The following is an 18452-nucleotide window of genomic DNA, read 5'->3' on the forward strand; positions in this document are numbered from 1 at the left end:
GAAAATATCACAAGTTTATACAGTAATAGAGACTTATCTAGAAGGGGACAAACATATATTGGATAAGAGTATTACACTTGTACAAATATTCATGATACATTTTTCTTCTAATAATTAAGAGGGCTCTTTACACATGTCACTAATTTATGAAATGAAAAAGAGTAGACACCTAACACTTAAAAAAAAAGAAGGTTTGGGGCAGGAAAAAGGGAAATGGACATGAGATTATGACATGACGAATCGAACCCTCACCAGCAAAATAATAATTCAGACAATCTATCAACTAAGTTACTAAAATTTTCTGAAACTTAACATCATGACATGACATATCACAATAAATTTCTTACAATAGCTCTACCAACATCAGAAAGTTCATGAACGTCTATATTTAATTTAGAAAGTGGTGAATATTTAATAGTTATAGCTTTAAAATATTCTTCACATTCTTGTGCATCACCAGAAGAACCAACCATTCCATCTTCTGCAAATTTTGGATCACCTTTTGTTAATGCTTCTATTGCTTCTGGCATACTTGCTGTTAAAATTACCTGTTTTTGAAACCATACAATAAAATTCAACATGTCATTGATATTCTTTCAATTTCAATTTACGTGACATTATAATATACTCATGATCAAGCTAGCTACTCGCATCTTATGGTAGGTGATCTAAAATTAAAAGATTCAAAAAAATTTATAACCACATAATATGTATTTTTTTTCTTTTTCAATTATATAAGATTATTTAACTAGATTCAAATTCAAATATTTATCAAGAAAGATTTTTAAAATTTGTCATAAATTTGGATAGTTATGTGATTGTAAAATATTCTATCGAGGGTAAAAAAGAAAAATAAAATAAAATTACTTTTAATTATAGAAAAGTGACTTTTTTTAAAACGGACAAAACAGAAGTAAGAGAAGTGTGTTACGTAAAGGAAATAACATGTTTAAGATCAAAATTCAAAAGTTTTATTTCTTTTTTTAATCTATATAAGTTAAATTATGTCACATAAGCAAAAGCCAAAAAAGCAAAAAGAACACTTTCTACGTTTTATTCAATTTAATCAGACATTATTATTATATTATTTTTTTATAAGACGTTTAATACTTATATTAAAAAATTAAAATTAAAGTTTCTTTTAATTAGATGTTAAGATTAAGCAAAATTTTCACTAAAGAAGTAAGATAAACATAACTCCTTATTCAGAGTCGAAATTTTTACTTAAAAAGATAAGATAAACAAATTGAAACAAAAAAATTAACATAGCTCCTTATTCATCAGAGTCGAAAATCGAAATTTTTACTTAAAAAAAATAGGATAAACAAATTGAAACACGCAAACGAATAACATTACCTTATATGAAAAGGCACAATTCTTCAAAGGATCTTTCCAAGCTTGAGGAGGATTAGAATGCCTAAGCTTTGAAATAGTATTAGCAGCTTGATTAGCTTTAGATTTAATAGCATCAACCATAATTAATGCTAATGTTGTAATATCTCCTGCTGTTTGACTTCTTTTGTCTAAAGACAAAGTTTTCACACACAAATTATAATTTGGTGTGTTCTTGCATGTTGTTTCTACTAGATTGTTATTCCCTTTTGTTACTATCAACATAGCTAGAAACATCATTAGGAAAAGCAAAATTTTCATTTTGATATTTTTGGGAAAATTAAGAACTAAATGTGGATTTTTCTTGTATGTTAGTATAGTGTGTGTGTATGTGTTTTATATAGTAAATGGATGGATTCAATTGCGTGTTAATCATCTCTTGCTTTGTGTTTTCAGTGGGGTTTGTTTGGGCTTGGTGGGGATTTGGGAGGGGTAAAGGCGGAGTCAGAATTTTCATTAAGATTCATTCAAAACATGACATACGAGTATATATATATATATATTGTAATTTTCTGTCGAATGAATTCATAAATCCTTACTAGCTTCGCCCTTGACCACAATGCTATGAATACTTATAAGTAAACTTTAAATAATTAAAATTTATGTCTGATGGTCAGATAAGGTGTTATCTAATCTATTGTCTATTAGATATAACTTTGCAAAACTTATAATTAATTGAACAAGTTTATTATCTTGAAATATTCTGAACATCTGCTTTATAAGTAGAAAGATCAATATATATTTATAACTTATATTTGATGGGCGATAAAAGCTTTATCTAACAATTTTTTTTAAATTGAAGCAATTTACTTGATGAGTTTGTTAAACGAGATAAAAAAATTCTAGATCACTTTTTTTTAAGGCTATTTGTGAACTCAGTCCCACTAAAAATAGATTGAATTAATAAATAAACTAAAAAATAAGCCATTCAAATTTAAAAAATGTTATAATTTTATTAGATAATTTTATCACTTTTAATACTAATCATATTATTTAATACATAAATGATTAAGTTTCTAACCAACAACCAAATGAGCCTTGGATCATTAACTACTCATCATTCTAATAAGATAAGACTCTGGAACTACCAAAATGTACACAAACCAAAAAGCATTATTGGACCTTCCTTTTTACACTTTGGAAAAAGACAAGCATGTTTGGTGAGGTATCATATGAGTAACAATTTTTGGAAGTTTTTCAGCTTAGAAACGTAATCGTTTTATGATATCAATGAATAAAAAAATAGTCAAAAAGAATTGAAAATTTTCTTCAAATAAATTCCATATAATAAAATAGAAAGATGAATAGCTTTATATTTATATGCGTTTTTGAATTTAATGATAATATAGCCTAAAAGATGAATTTTTGTATAATAATTGTATTAATATATAAATATAAATACAATTGTAATGTTATTAATGTAATTTTTCATAATTGTTAGAGATAAGGGTTCCTTTCATTATCCTTGTGAAAGTGGAATGCATAACTTTATTATGCCTTTCTCTTCTCTTTCTTTTTGGGTTGATTCCTTGGAACCTTTTGCATGATTGATTTCAGATCGGAGTATTAATTACGAATTTAATAATTTTGATTTAAATTTATATTTTTTTAAAATTTTATTGAATATTCATATATTGTTGTAATTAGAATTAATAATCCTGACTAAAATTCAAAATTTGTAAACTTTAAATTCTGATTCCACCTCGACTGATCACCTTTTTACTTGTTTGATTGGATGATATTATCAGATCATTGAGTGATGCAATATACGTCTAGTGGTTGATAAAATTACACAACATTATTGGTGTGCATTTCTTGAAGGCGAATCTAGAAATCTAATTTTGAGATCATTATAAAAATTTCTAAACTTTATTTTTCCTAACATATATATACATATTATCATTTATTATGTCTGATTATAGATGAATTATATATAAACTATATATTTATTTGCGATTATTTTTAATTTAAATGATTGGACAAACGACTATTTAGGCTATAAGTTCCTCTACAAAAAAAACATACATTTACCCTGGTGATATCATTTCATTATCTTATTTTACTTTCATGATGTAATTTCATTATCTTGAAGTTGTTGTGGCACAATTATGACTTAAAAGCATTTTGCACAATGCCTACTTTTTGACATTTTTGCACTATATCTTTTATTATCTACTAATTAATTTACTATCTTAGCCAAGTTCAAAACATGTATATTCCTTCCTTCATAATTAGAAGTCTCAAATTAAAATCGTTTTTGACAATAAAAAGCAACATTTGGAGAGCGTCGTCACCAAAAATGAATTTTGTAACGTGCGTTCCAAATTTAATTTAACATCAATATCAAACACCAAACATAAAATCAATACTTTCTCCGTCCCATTTTATGTGATACTTTTCGGATTTCTAGATTCAAACAAGTCTAACTTTGATCGTAAATTTTTCATAGATCTTTTAAACATTTTGAATTATCAATTATTGTGACTTATAGTACTTTTTACGTAGTTTACAATTATATATAAATTTTATTTCAAAAAAATTAAAGATTTCATGCGCAAATTTCCGATCAAACTTAAATTATTTGACTCTCGAAAAATGAAAGTGCCACATAAATTGGGACTTGAGTAGTTTTTTTCAAAATACACCAATGTACCACTAGTGTCCTTTTCATGATTATAAAACATAAAATATTACTCATTAAATAAATAACAATACTCTGTTTTCTTTACCCCACACCCCATGTGATGAGAGCTGCGCAATTTGTCTAAAAGTGGCCATTGGTTTGTTTTATAAAAAAAGAAATTCAATATTTGCCAAAAATGAAAAAAAAAAAAACAGACTCAAATTTTGTGGTTATTAATTCTTTGAAATTTGAAGTCTAAAAAGAGATTCTTTGAAACTTATTCTATACAAAATTTGAAGTCCAACCAGAGTTAAAAGTATAATAAAAAAGGATCTGAAACCTATTTGACGTAAATTTAAATTAATCAAAATTACAATATAAATATAGAACATCACAACAAAAAGAAACAACTCAATATACAAACATCTTCCGTTCACGTAGAGTTTAAGAAAGGACCGCATTTCGAGAGAAGTCCATATTTATGTTGTATATAAGGGCCCACATAAGTGAGGGATAACAGAAAATAGGACAGGTGGACATATTATCCACCAAAGTGATTGAATTAGCATTTCTAGCAGCATCCACTGACAAATAACTATTTGATTTGACACTTCTCAATCCGAATCTATTTTAAAGCTTGATTAATTTAAATTAAAAAAAATTGTTATAAAGAGCGTTAAAGACGATTTCATTTTTAAATCTTGAATTCAAGATACTTGGTTAAGAATAAAATATCTTAGATCAGTACTCGTTAACTATCATAAGCATAACTTGTGTTAATAAGAGGATAGAACGTGCAACATGATGCACTAAAACTTTTTCTATGTTCGAGATTCGAAGAAGGATCGGACCACAGCGGTATATTTATGTTGTATCTAAGTTTTTGCTTTTAATGAGTCTCTAAAAGTCTAATGGTTCAACAAGTATGAGTATTCATGAATTGTGGGCTTCCTTGTTCTATTGGGCTGTGAATTATTTTTGGGCTTCAATTTACATAGCCCACTAAACTTATTCTTTAGTTAGTGATTATAAATGGGTGGGAGATATCGTAAATTAGTTCGCAGGTATATATCGCGATAAGCCCTCTGTCTTATTATAGATGTTGTGCCAACTTTTATCAAGTTTGAACGATTGTTGATCATCAAATCCATTAATTTACAATATTCATCCCGTCCCGTAAGTTAGCACAAAATCTTAGCTCAAAATATAATTCCTAAAGTACTCGAGAGACTCAAATATAGTCAAGTAAGAGGATGAACAGTTTTTGGGACGACCATTGAAAAAGTATATTTACATTGCACAAGGATTTACAAGTTTATTCATTTTAGAGCTTTTTCAGATATGTGGTGTCTGATGTTTTATATAATTGATATTCAGATATACATATAAGACTGAAGTTCAGTCATATTTGGGTCCAACCACTTTTCTCCAAGGCATGTGATACTCCTATGTTTGAAGTTGTTTCAAAATGAATAAACATACAATTTTTTTGAAAAACATATATATATATATATATATATATATATATATATATATATTAAATAAAAGTGTCCAAATAAAATATTCATAAATTTGTAAGGAAATATAAATATCTATCTTGTGGAGCTTTATATTATACAATTAGTTAAAAGATAAGATGCTCTATTTTTTTTAATATTATATTTTTAATCTTATTCTCACTTCATCTTTTTGATGAGATAGTGGGTTACAGAGTTTCACTCATCTTTAATGAAAATGACAAATTAGCTTTCTTCTAGCTTTTCATATTATAAATAACGTTAAAAGCATCATTACCATAATTACTAAATAAAATATCTAAACACACTATCATTAATATTAATTTTTTTTAGCCAAATAAAACTAGTTATAAATAACACTTTGCTAATCTTCACTTCCACTTTATAAAAAGTCCTAAAGGAAGAAGTTAAAAAAATAAAGACACTTATATTCCTCAATGCTTTATTCTCCCAGCCACTCTAATATAACTTTTTTTTATATATATATATAATTATCTCAATCAACTCGTATGCACTTCAATTATTTCACGAAAAAAACAACAAACTCAAAGTTATCTTTGAAGAAAATAAGATGAAGATCAATTTAATTATTAATGACAAGCAGATATGTGATACCATAATTTTTGTTGATAGATTAGCTTAACCGCGATATCAAAATAATTTTTAAGCATTTAAGGATTGTGTGGTCTAGGGGCCGATAAAGTGAGTTCAAATAAATATTGATTCAAGTCGTGATGACAAGTATGGGCAACCATAATAATTTGTTGATAATTAGTTCTCATGACATTCGATATCAAAACAATTCTAAACCCTCTAAAATTGTGGTTTAACAATCAATAAAGTAAATTATACGGATGACATTGATTTAAGTCTTGATGACAAGTATAGGCTAACATAATTTTCTTGTTGATAGATTAGTGCCTGATTGTGACATTTGACATCAGAATAATTTTAAGCACCTCAAGATTGTGGCCTAACAATTGATAAAAGTGAACTAAATGAATATTGGTTCAAGTCTTGATGACTAATACATGATTTTTTGTTGTTGATTGATTAGAATCCTAAAAGTGTGATTTAACGATTAATAAAGTGAGTTAAAATAACAAGCGATTTAAGTCTTGAAGAAAAACATATGTTAACATAATTTTTGTTGATAGATTAGTTCTCAATTGTGACATTTCACACTATTATCTTTGGGAGACATCTTATTAACTTGAAATGACAAAGAAAGCATATATTCGATATTTATATTGAGAAATTGAAAACGTATAATTTTTACATTAAAAAAAATATACATGATGTCGAAAACAATATTTTTTTTTTCTTTAAAGAAAAATAAAAGATAAGTGACAGCAAACTTATCACCTAATAGAATGCTTGCTTTGTGTGGACGCACCAACCAACCAACCTCGTATCATTATATCAAATAAAAATTAAAACACTGAGGATTTATATAAAATATAATTCAATGCATCTAGCCAAACTAGCTTAAACACAATTTACATTATTTTCTACATATATATAATGTTGGATTAATTCTCAATCCTTTATATACAAACACACACAATAAACAAAATACTGGAATATAAAGTTATACATATATATATAAAATAATAAAAAAAACTAGTATAGGAAGATGACTAGAAAATTATAACCCGGCCCTTATAATCTGACCCTTCTTCAAACCTCGTATATATGACGAGAGCTTTGTGCACTGAACTGCAAATTAGACCCCCAACTTTTTGTTCACCCTTCATAATAACATTCTAATTATGGATTTAGCAACTTTTGATAGTTCAATTATTTCCCTACTCAAATTAGAAATTGGAAAATCCAATTTATTATAATAATTAAAACTATACTCACAAGTTTGTGCTTCTACAACAACATCATCCATACCATCTTCAGCAAATTTAGGGACACCCTTCTTTAAGGCTTCAACGGCTACCGTTACATCGGCTCGTAGGACGGCATTATACGCCACGTAACACTGGTTAAGTGGGGCCCGCCACTCAGGGTTCGATTTCTCTAGCTCTTTTATTTTTTCCATTATTTCTATGGACTTTGATTTCACCGCGTCCACCATGATGAGGCCTAGGGTGGTGATGGCGTCATCACCCTCAGCCTCGTAACTACGTGGATCGGATTGTAGGGTGGTGTGACATAGGGAGTAATATGGGGTCTCCCTACACGTTGCGTGTATGAGATTATAATTATTGTTGTTGTTGCTGTTGTTGTTATCGTTGTTGAGTGCCAAATTGGTGATTAGCATCAATATGGGGAATAAATTTCTCATTTTTTTTTTATTTTTTTTTTGAGAATTGAAGAAATGAGAAGTTGATGAAGGAATATATATAAGAAAAAGCTAATGGAATATTATTAAAGGTGTTTGATTTTGTTTAGATTATAACTAAAGCAATTGTCTTGACATATATATAGGGAAGGAAAGCGACCAAAGCAATTGTGTGATTCAACTAACGATCTAGTGAAATAGATGGAGCTGCTTTTTTTTTAATCAGAGTTTTAAAATCAAGCACTGAGTATGGATTTTTTTTGTAGGAAGCACTTTCCCCTTAATAGGGCCCTATGTAGTGCAAATTTAGAATAATCGGACTCTAATACAGATACCAGACACTGAATGATAAAACAAAACAAAAAGTGTGAACTCAAAGTGTGTGGTAAAAACTTATTGTACCAAGTGTTTACATCAGACTAGAGGTGGTTATGATACGGTAGATACTGAATCACTATATTAACATTGAATATTTGATATCATAATTTTGGTATTATGGTATTAATATGTATTTTAAACTTTTTTTTTTTTGGTATTAGGTACAGTATTAAGTCAAAATAACGAATACCAAAATATGTAGTGTATGTTGTTGTTGTTGTTATTATTATTATTATTATTATTATACTAGAAAATATATAAAATATTACATTGGAACTTTGATTACTTTATCTTAATTGATTATTTTTTGTGTAATTGATTAACGAAGGAAATTACTTGTACTTTCTTTAAATATTTCTATAGCGAAGTGTTTGAATGATATAATTGAGATGTTTTTTTTAATTAAAGCCGATATCATAAACAAAGTATGACTATCAATTTACTGTACCACAAAATATCGAAATCAAACTTAAAAACATTGAATTAATTGATATAATAATGGAATAATTTTTTGAAAAATCAACATTACCGATCCAAGATTTCTAATACCATATCATGCTAGCTCACCCCTACACCAGACGAGGTAAATGAAAATTATAATATATATCAAGCATTTAATCATACGATTAAGCAATATATGAGTGTATATTAATTTAAGGGGAAAAAGATAAATATACCATGAACTATCGTAAATGGTATGCAGATATCCTCCGTCATACTTTTTGGATATTGGTGCCCTGGCATCCAAAAACTAGAGCATATATGCCCTTCACTCTAACGGAAGACTAAATAGGGACACGTGGCACAATCTTATCTGTCGATCCGATATTTGATAAATGTTGGATCGGTGGGTAAGATTATGACACGTGTATGTCCATTAGTATAAAGGGTATATATGCTCTAGTTTTTGGACGGCAGGGGCACCAATGTCCCAAAAGTATGACGAAGGATATTCGCATACCATTTAATATAGTTCAAGGTATATTTGTCCTTTTCCCTTAATTTAATCATGATTAAGCAATTGATTATATTTTATTTATTTATTTTTGTCTTACTTGAAATTTTATTCCCAATTTGAAATCACTATGAAGAGTTTTATTCCTACACGTCTCTGTATTTAGGGCTAAGTTGGTTTAATTAACGTAGTATACAAGTTTTATTAAGTAGCTTATGTTATGACTTGGTCTCTCTATTCTTAATTTTGGTTCGAGTTAGAATTTTGAGAATATGAAATTTTGGGACATTGGTGCCTTTGCCGTCCAAAAACTAGAGCATATATGCCCTTCACGCTAACGGAAGACTAATAGGGACACGTAGCGCAATCTTATTTGTCGATCCGATATTTAATAAATGTCGGGTCGGTAGGTAAAATTATGACACGTGTATGTCCATTAGTATAAAGGGTATATATGCTCTAGCTTTTGGACGGCATGGGCACCAATGTCCCAAAAGTATGACGAAGGATATCCGCATACCATTTATGATAGTTCAAGGGTATATTTGTCCCTTTTCCCTTAATTTAATCATGTTAAGCAATTGATTATATTTTATTTATTTATTTTTGTCTTACTTGAAATTTTATTCCCAATTTGGAATCACTATGAAGAGTTTTATTCCTACACGTCTCTGTATTTAGGGCTAAGCTGGTTTAATTAACGTAGTATACAAGTTTTATTAAGTAGCTTATGTTATGACTTGGTCTCTCTATTCTTAATTTTGGTTCGAGTTAGAATTTTGAGAATATGAAATTTTTTTATCCGAAAAGAGTTTAACCCCTTAGTGATATATCAAGAGAAATATTTAGATTAATCGAATCACAATAAATTAATCCCAAATTGCTAAAATTGAAAAAGTATTTAAAAATCAATAACGACTTCATGAATCACTATTAAAAGGTGCAAGTCAAATGTTTAGATTTTCTCTATTTTTAATTAAAGATTTGAATTCAAAGTTTGGGAACGAGAAATTTCTAAATAGAGAATGTGTTTTACACTTTAGTACTTATTAGTTTATTCGGTTCAAATTTTAATTAATCAGATCAGTAAAATGTAGATATCAAATATCAAATCAACAAAAACAACACCCAAAAATCAATTTGAATCTCCCTACAACTCAATCTCATTACATGGACGAAGCTAGTATTTCAGTTTTTTTTTTATATATATATATATATATATATTATTATTATTAATTTAAAAATCAGTAACTATAGATGACAAAAATCATGAATCCATCAACTTTAGATTTTGACTCTGTTGATTATTTTTTATTTTTTTTAATGATAATTGATTGCACAACTATGTCAAGTTGGATCAAATTGAGGAATTCTATTTTTATTTTTAGTATGAAAATATTGCTTAATAGACAATAAGTCAATACTATATGAAAACATGGTTTCCTCATTATACAATATACACACTTTGAAATAAACGTTTTTTTGAACTCAATTTAAATCAAATCATTTTGAAATTCTCCTCTTTTGGGTATTTTGCAAATGTTTATATTAAATCAATAATTGTATCATAGATATTTTTATAAATATTATTATTATTAAATCTTAATTACTTTAATACATAATATCATCTTATTTTATCACTTAATCATGATAAAACTAAGCATACTAAATTAAATTAATAGTTTAAATAATGAAAAATAAAATATAATAAATTCGTAAAAACTCTTTATTGGGCTAACATATATAATAAGTTAAATTAGTTTTACTAATTTCATAAAAAAAGAAAGTGATACATAACCATATTTGGTAACCAAAGTTCATAGTACGTATTATTCGTTTTGGTCTAACGTGCCTTATTGTTATTGATTTTCGTATTATTGAGTCCAAAAACATGTGTATGATGTGAACTTGTGTTATCTTTTATAATATTCTTTACTTTTCTCTCCCTATTCGACGTGGAATTCATTACCGCTTCTTTAGAAACTTGTCAACCTAGAAGTCTGTCAGTTCTTCTCTGGACCCGTCCTCTGTCATGGACGTCACATATAAACGTTATTTGTTTAGCACTAGTTGATTTCCCAAATGCGACGTTAGCTACTTGTCGTGCCAACTAACAAAAGCTTTTGGACCGTCAATTAATTGTTTTAATTAATTACGTTCCTAATCAAATCATTAATAAACAAACCACCGCTTGTTTTTTTGTCACCAAATATGGTAATTCCCTCATATTTTTTCCCTTCATTTTTCGAGTTAATAACTTTGATGGTCACTCAACTATATATATAATAAATGGGAAAAAGGACAAATATATATATATATATATATATATATATATATATATAATAAATGGGAAAAAGGACAAATATACCCTCGAACTATCGTAAATGGTATGCAGATACCCTCCGTCATACTTTTGGGACATTGGTGCCTCCGTCATTCTTTTTTTTGTTTCCCACTCGGTGTCCGAAGCTCACATTGGAGCTTCAACTAAATCCGAATCGCGCACTGTAGGGCCCATTCGGGGGTGATACTCCCAACAGAATTTTCTCCATAGTCAGGCTCGAATCCGAGACCTCTGGTTACGGGTGAAGCGCACCACAACCCATTGGCTATAACTCCCTTTATATTCATGAAATGACACTTACATTTTGGTGTAGAACATTTGTCTAGTTACATCTTTAATTAAACAAGAATAAATCACAATCATCACATCATAACTCACATATTTATTTTGTCTTTCAATTTAACCTTTTCAATAAAAAGGAAGAAAACCTACAAGGTACCAGAAGAAAGAGAGGCGTGTTGAGAACGAAGAAAAATATTTTTTGAAAAACAATTTTCTGAAAATAAGCGAAAAAAGGTATTTTCCCCCTTGTAATGATTTTTCAATATTTGGTTGTCTTTCAATTTAACCTTTTCAATAAAAAGGAAGAAAAACTACAAGGTACCAGAAGAAAGAGAGGCGTGTTGAGTACGAAGAAAAATATTTTTCGAAAAACAATTTTCTGAAAATAAGCGAAAAAAGATATTTTCCCGCTTGTAATGATTTTTCAATATTTGGTTGTCTTTCAATTTAACCTTTTCAATAAAAAGGAAGAAAAACTACAAGGTACCAGAAGAAAGAGAGGCGTGTTGAGTACGAAGAAAAATATTTTTCGAAAAACAATTTTCTGAAAATAAGCGAAAAAAGGTATTTTCCCCCTTGTAATGATTTTTCAATATTTGGTTGCCAGAAAATGATTTGTTTTCTAGATAAATATCTTGCTTCGTACCAAACAACCATCCATTAATACAAGAATTAATCAACCAATATTGCTAAAAATCAGAAAATAGTAAATAAATAATCAAGGAACTATTTTTTAAAAAAAATAAATCAAACAAGGATAAGAAGAATAATACTCCCCTTTTCATTACATCAATATTCAATTTTTCTTTACATTTTCTTCCATCAATTAATTCAATAGCAAAAAAAAAAAAAAAAAAGTATTTGTGAGGATCAAAAGTTGCAAAATTAATACAATACAATGCAAATGTACAAAGTTTCTTCATGTTCTCTATATGTGTGTGATCAACAAATATGTTCAAGTGTCAACTCTGTATTTACTAGAAATATTCTTGTTATTGCTTCGACTCAGTATTTCCCAAATGGTGGATCCCGCTCTAATATCTCCGAGTAGCACAACAGCCTATCCCCCAGCACTAGGGAACTCAGGATTTTCGTTTGTAGGCATGTAATCACCAGCAGATTCAGCACAATGAGGTTTATACTTAGGCTGTGGAGGAGTTTTTTTTCGATTGCCATCAACAACCCTCCAGCATGTCTTAGAGTTCTTTCGTTCGAGAGCAGTAAGCTGATCACCTTTTTTAGGCAACTGATATGCTTTCACAATCGATAACTTCATCGTTCCAGTTGAGACTTGATTCAATCCGTGATCGATGCTCTTCAGAAAGTATTCTTCCACGAGTTCAGCGTTTATTAGATCAGCTCTACCAGTTGGTAATCCCCAGTAAAAGATGACATTAGGCTCTGATGCATCTGTGTCAACATATTCAGTTGGATTCGGGTCACAAAAACCCAATAACTCCTCCAACTGCAAGGAATGAAAGAAAGTCTAGTTACGAAAGAACTAAAAGTACAATGCTACTTCTTGTAGACAAGAACACAGAACAAACATGACTGGAATGTAGTATACAGGAACAAGTTTGTCTCCGACTCTCACTGGTATATAAGATTTTAGTACCTACTCGGTTCAGTAAACCGTACTAGCCAATATGCCGATGCAATAAGCTAAACTACTGATGATACCTTTACTAAAACAGAGAAAACAGGTCTGCAGCTGGGACATACCTTGACCAGTAAGCTGCGAAAACGTGACTTGACCCAACCTACCCAGTCTCCTAACTCATCTTTGTCACAAGCGGAAAGGAAAATTTTAACGAATAATCCATATTTTCTTGCATAAGGAAAAGGCTCAAAAAGGATATTCCAATCAAAATCTGGGCTTAACATATCCTGCAAGTAAATTACATACAGTGAGCGATACAGAAAAAAATAACCACTAAAGAGGACTAAGGAAATGACAGGATATATTCGAAATTATCATATACCTTAGTCAACATATGTCCTCTTAGGAACTCTGTCCTGATTTTATAGAATGTGCTTCGGGTAATGTTGGAATGACAAAATTCATACGGGCTACATGGTAACTGGATTGGCATCCACGAAACCTTATCATGAGTCGGGATGAATGGCCTAGCTATTTGGTCTTGCAGAATTACGGGAGTTGGCCAAGGCCACAAAGCAAATGTCTTGAACAGAAGTAAAATGAGTGCGCTTAAGCTGGCACTTGGATGCCTTTGGCAAATAAATGCTGAAAGCACGGCCAAGTGAATTCCTCCGAAGAATCCAAGCAACTGAAGGTTATCGCATGATTAGATTTGACTCAAGGCAAGAAAAGAAAATGAAATGATTGCATGAAATATAGAAGGAGGAGAGCGAGTTCATGAATCTCTTACATTTGCATAAACTCCACGTCTTTTAGCCCATAATTTGATGCAACGCAGCACTGCTTGGAATACCTGTAGCAAATTAACCAAGAATGTAATACACGGAAACTCTCACACTAAGTCAAAACTAAGGGATCCCCGTCAAGCATGCTACGCCAAACCATGCTATTTTTATCAACTACTTCCTCTGTTTGAATTTGGTTGTCTTACTTTCCTTTTTCTCTTTCTCTTTTTAGACTTTCTTAAACTCCATGTCAAGTCAAAACCAGACAAACAAATTGAAACGGAAGGAGTAATACAAATTGACATCATTACTTGCCTCTATGTTTGGCACAAGATGAAGAATGCTCCTATTGGCACGCACACCAGACAAACTTTTCCAGCTTGTGTCGTCAATATTCTTAAGGAAGAATGGATTAAATACGTCCACATTCTAGATGTAAAGAGAAAATCAATTAGATACAGTAATCGTATGGTATCTGTAAAGGAACAGTTTTGGTTAACGAGGTCTCTTTCACTTGAACTATAGTCAAAATAACTCACCTCGGGGATAGATATTACTTTGAGTCGTGCATAGGGAAGATCAATGGATATCCCATCAAATTTGAATCGCATCAGAGGAACTTTTGCATCCTTGACACAGTGGATTTCTGATACTTCGGGACTGCTTGCAAGCATGTTATGCAGAACGATGAAAAAGTCTTCCTACACGAGGCACAACGAGATACACATGACAAGTAGCATTACAGGCATTGCACAACCTCATTTTAGAATTAAAGAAGCTAAAAGCGGAAACAAGACTCACAGCTATAGTGGCAAAGTAAGGACCAACACACAAAGCATCAATATCTGACTCTGAATTATAAACCTGCAGAAACAAGCGGAACAGCTCTTATGCTGCAACAAATTGTCGAAACAAAAAAAAAAGAAAAGGGAAAACCAAAGGAGAGCTTATGAAGTTAGACTTACTCCTAGACCATACGATCCATATGTCAATATTGTTCCAGAGGCAAACTTAAGGTACTTTTTTGGAAGACCTCGTTGGTAAGTCACCGTTTTAACCCATTCCACTACTATCTGCAAAATAATAACGAATAAATAATGTGATTGAAAAGCTTTCGTAGCTCACTGGAATCTCGAATGAAATCATATAATTAACGTAATGGAAACTGGCCCTGACATAAAACATAAAGATTGACAAGTAACTGGCAATTCTCATTTTTCCGAGTTGTTTACTTCACATTGAACCAAATTACATAATCAATTAAGAACTATAACTTGTTAGCATGTCAGCAGTTGCAGAGTCAGAATTTTCACTAAGGGGTTCAATATACGAAGAAGTAAACACACAACGAACCAAAAGGGGGGTTCAACCATGTATAAACAATGTAATTTTCCGTAAAACAAACATTCCATTCATACAAAAGAGCAAAAAATGTATATCAAATACATATAAATCTAAATTATGCTTTAAAAAAGGAACCTTTTTGAGCTTGTCAATAGCATCTCTCCTCCTCATTTCCTCTTCTCCACAAGGCACTAAACCCTCATTTACCATCACCTTCAAAATACAATTAACACCACATTAATCATTAAACAACACAAATTAACTACTCTAACTTTCACCTTATTGGTCAGGATTCGATTCTCCACCTCGTAATTCCCCCTTCCCCTACCCCAAATTAAAAAAAAAAAAGAACACACACAAACAATAGAATCTCACTAGCTCAACTAACCGAACTTACACCTTATTGGTCAGGATTCGATTCCCCACCTCGTAATTCCCCCTTTCCCCTACCCCAATTATTTTTTTTAAAAAAAAGAACAGCCCCAAACAATAGAATCTCACTAGCTCGACTACCTAAACTTTCATCATATTGGTCTGGATTCAATTCCCCACCTCGTAATTTCCCCTTTCCCTACCCCAATTTTTTTTAAAAAAAGAACGGTCCCAAACAATAGAATCTCACTAACTTGACTACCTGAACTTTCACCTTATTGGTTAGGATTCGATTCTCCACCTTGTAATTTTCCCCCAAATTGAAAAAAAAAGAAAAAGAAAGAGACCCAAATATTCACATTAAAAATACATATTATTACTACTACTACCTGAAGCAGGGACATTGATATTTCGATTTCCATCATCAAAATCACATCTGGGTTTGGTGGAAAACCCAGAAATATTTGTGGGTTTTGATTGAAATCCCTAAATTGGGTAATATTAGAGTTTGCCAACCCAATTTGTGTTGTGGGTCGGCATGATAAAGGATGATTAACAGCTCGAATAAGATCAATAATGAATTGGGTTTCAAAATTATTAAATTCCATGCACAAATTGAAGAATTGGATTCTCAAGAATCTAGAAAATTACAATGAAAGGATCTCCAACTATTCAGGAACTAACCAACTATAATGACGGGTAATAACGACTTGTTTGGTTTACGTATAATTATTTTTTTTGGTTCGGAGCCGACTAAATCCGGATTCACACCCACAAGCAGTGGCGGAGCCACCCTATTATGATTCGAACCCCCTTTGGCGGAAAATTATATGATTTATACATGGTTAAAATAATTTTTTAAATATATAGAGTAGCTGTCGAACCCCCTTCCGCTATTTCGTGTGTCTATTTTTTTTTAGATGTTGAACCCCTTTATTGAAAAATCTGGCTCCGCCACTGCCTACAAGTTTTATATTGGGGGCAAGTGCTCCCTAACAAAAGTTGGAAGTCCCACATTTGGGTAAAATGCTCCCTAATAAAGGTGATTCCGTACTCAGAGAAACACGAACACGAAAACTCTATTATGTTATTAGCTATTTGTGTTTGGTTTTCATTTTTTTTAGTAAATAAGCATGCATGCATAAAGGAGTATATAATAGCATTTTGATATACATTTTATTTTATGAGGATATAAGGTAACATAAAATTGGATGATTGGTAAAATATTTTATAATCATGATTAATTAAATTGGTATAATAAGTGGTATTTCATAAGGTAGATCAAAGATCGATGTATCGAATTTGTTTATTGTATGATTTGTGAGTTATTGCACTTTTGTCAATTTGCTTGGTGGGAAATTGATTAGTATTAAATATATACTTTTAACGGCAAATATATGTGAAGTTGTCACTAATACTTACTTTTAACGGCAGATTCCTAGTGGCGACTAATATTTCTCATGTGTTAATATATGTTTGATTTTTCTGAATTAAATTGAAGACTCCGTTTAACGTAAGATTTTGTCTTTTTTTTTCGTGTATATTAGTCAATAAATACTTTGAAATATTACTGGCAGACTTCGTTTCACTCCAAATTTTATGAAATCATTTGTAATGACCAAGTGAACAATATCTAGAATCATGTCACTTTTTTCAGCATTTAGAGGTCACGAAATAAAATTTTAGAATTTTCTATGTTATCCATAATTCTTTTAGGGAATATGACTGGCCAACTTTGTTTGTCCACAAATTTGTTTACCATGCTGCTTATTTTTTAAAAACTAATTGCTTCAATTAATATTTAGACATTATTTTCAATTTTTGGTAGTAAAAAATTATCCCTAAACTAAAACTCTATCATTGTACACTAACAACAACATAGTCAATGAAATCTCGTAAATGAGGTTTGAAAAGATAGAATATACGCAGACTTTACCACTAACTCGTGGAGGCAGAGAACAACAAGTGATGGTGAGTCAAATTAGAACAACAATTAATATTTAGACATTATTTTCAATTTTTGGTAGTAAAAAATTATCCCTAAACTAAAACTCTATCATTGTACACTAACAACAACATAGTCAATGAAATCTCGTAAATGAGGTTTGAAAAGATAGAATATACGCAGACTTTACTACTAACTCGTGGAGGCAGAGAACAAGAAGTGATGGTGAGTCAAATTATAAGGAACAAAGGACTTCAACAATACATTACAATAACTTTAACCACTTTCAAACTAGCTTGAAAGAATATCTCAAACATTTGAATTGGATTAATTCAAGTCAAAACCAACAGCCTATGATGAACTGAGGTTCCACAAGATATACACAGTATGACAAAAGATCAATACAATGACTGCTCAAAGAGACGAGAGTTCGACTAGTGATAGTGTTATGTGCAACAGTTGAATAGAAAGATGTACACGAGCCTCGGATCAATGGCAGGAAAAGAGAGTGCTTGTAAAGGCATGGTGCTACGAACCATAAAGGCAAGGTTGCGCTGTCCCTTACAGAGTACATCACCTTCCATACTCGGCTGTTTCTTTGATAAATCAAAATCAAAATCTG

At 30.6% G+C, this 18452-nt stretch overlaps 3 protein-coding genes across 3 annotated transcripts; all 3 read right to left on the minus strand.

Moving 5' to 3' along the window:
• Window positions 1-326: 326 nt before the first annotated feature.
• On the minus strand, window positions 327-1758 carry LOC125828569 (cell wall / vacuolar inhibitor of fructosidase 1-like). The gene is made up of 2 exons (XM_049507878.1): window positions 1357-1758; window positions 327-548 (listed from the first exon to the last, which is right to left on the minus strand). Exons 1-2 carry the CDS (start codon window positions 1651-1653, stop codon window positions 330-332), a joined length of 516 nt encoding a protein of 171 aa, XP_049363835.1. The 5' UTR covers window positions 1654-1758; the 3' UTR covers window positions 327-329.
• Window positions 1759-6980: 5222 nt separating this feature from the next.
• LOC125828572 (cell wall / vacuolar inhibitor of fructosidase 1-like) lies at window positions 6981-7914 on the minus strand. Its single transcript, XM_049507880.1, has one exon. The coding sequence runs from the start codon at window positions 7826-7828 to the stop codon at window positions 7286-7288; it is 543 nt and encodes a 180-aa protein (XP_049363837.1). The 5' UTR covers window positions 7829-7914; the 3' UTR covers window positions 6981-7285.
• A 4737-nt stretch (window positions 7915-12651) lies between these two features.
• Window positions 12652-16504, minus strand: LOC125828692 (nuclear poly(A) polymerase 3-like). Its single transcript, XM_049508030.1, has 10 exons — window positions 16275-16504; window positions 15649-15726; window positions 15135-15242; window positions 14971-15033; window positions 14709-14870; window positions 14485-14598; window positions 14175-14237; window positions 13767-14072; window positions 13507-13671; window positions 12652-13249 (listed from the first exon to the last, which is right to left on the minus strand). The coding sequence occupies exons 1-10, from the start codon at window positions 16491-16493 to the stop codon at window positions 12845-12847; spliced, it is 1683 nt and encodes a 560-aa protein (XP_049363987.1). The 5' UTR covers window positions 16494-16504; the 3' UTR covers window positions 12652-12844.
• Between the last annotated feature and the right edge of the window lie 1948 nt (window positions 16505-18452).

The sequence above is a fragment of the Solanum verrucosum genome, unplaced genomic scaffold (genome assembly GCF_900185275.1).
Source record: "Solanum verrucosum unplaced genomic scaffold, falcon-dt-bn FXZP01000273.1, whole genome shotgun sequence".
Taxonomy (NCBI): Eukaryota; Viridiplantae; Streptophyta; class Magnoliopsida; order Solanales; family Solanaceae; genus Solanum; species Solanum verrucosum.

Excerpts from the sequence above, each read along its gene's own strand:
- LOC125828569 (XM_049507878.1), bottom strand. The coding sequence starts at position 1,653 with ATGAAAATTTTGCTTTTCCTAATGATGTTTCTAGCTATGTTGATAGTA. Across the intron at positions 549-1,356 it reads ATTGTGCCTTTTCATATAAG|GTAATTTTAACAGCAAGTAT; the intron begins GTAATGTTATTC and ends TTTCAAAAACAG.
- LOC125828572 (XM_049507880.1), bottom strand. The coding sequence starts at position 7,828 with ATGAGAAATTTATTCCCCATATTGATGCTAATCACCAATTTGGCACTC.
- LOC125828692 (XM_049508030.1), bottom strand. The coding sequence starts at position 16,493 with ATGGAATTTAATAATTTTGAAACCCAATTCATTATTGATCTTATTCGA. Across the intron at positions 15,727-16,274 it reads TATCAATGTCCCTGCTTCAG|GTGATGGTAAATGAGGGTTT; the intron begins GTAGTAGTAGTA and ends TGTATTTTGAAG. Across the intron at positions 14,073-14,174 it reads GACGTGGAGTTTATGCAAAT|TTGCTTGGATTCTTCGGAGG; the intron begins GTAAGAGATTCA and ends GATAACCTTCAG.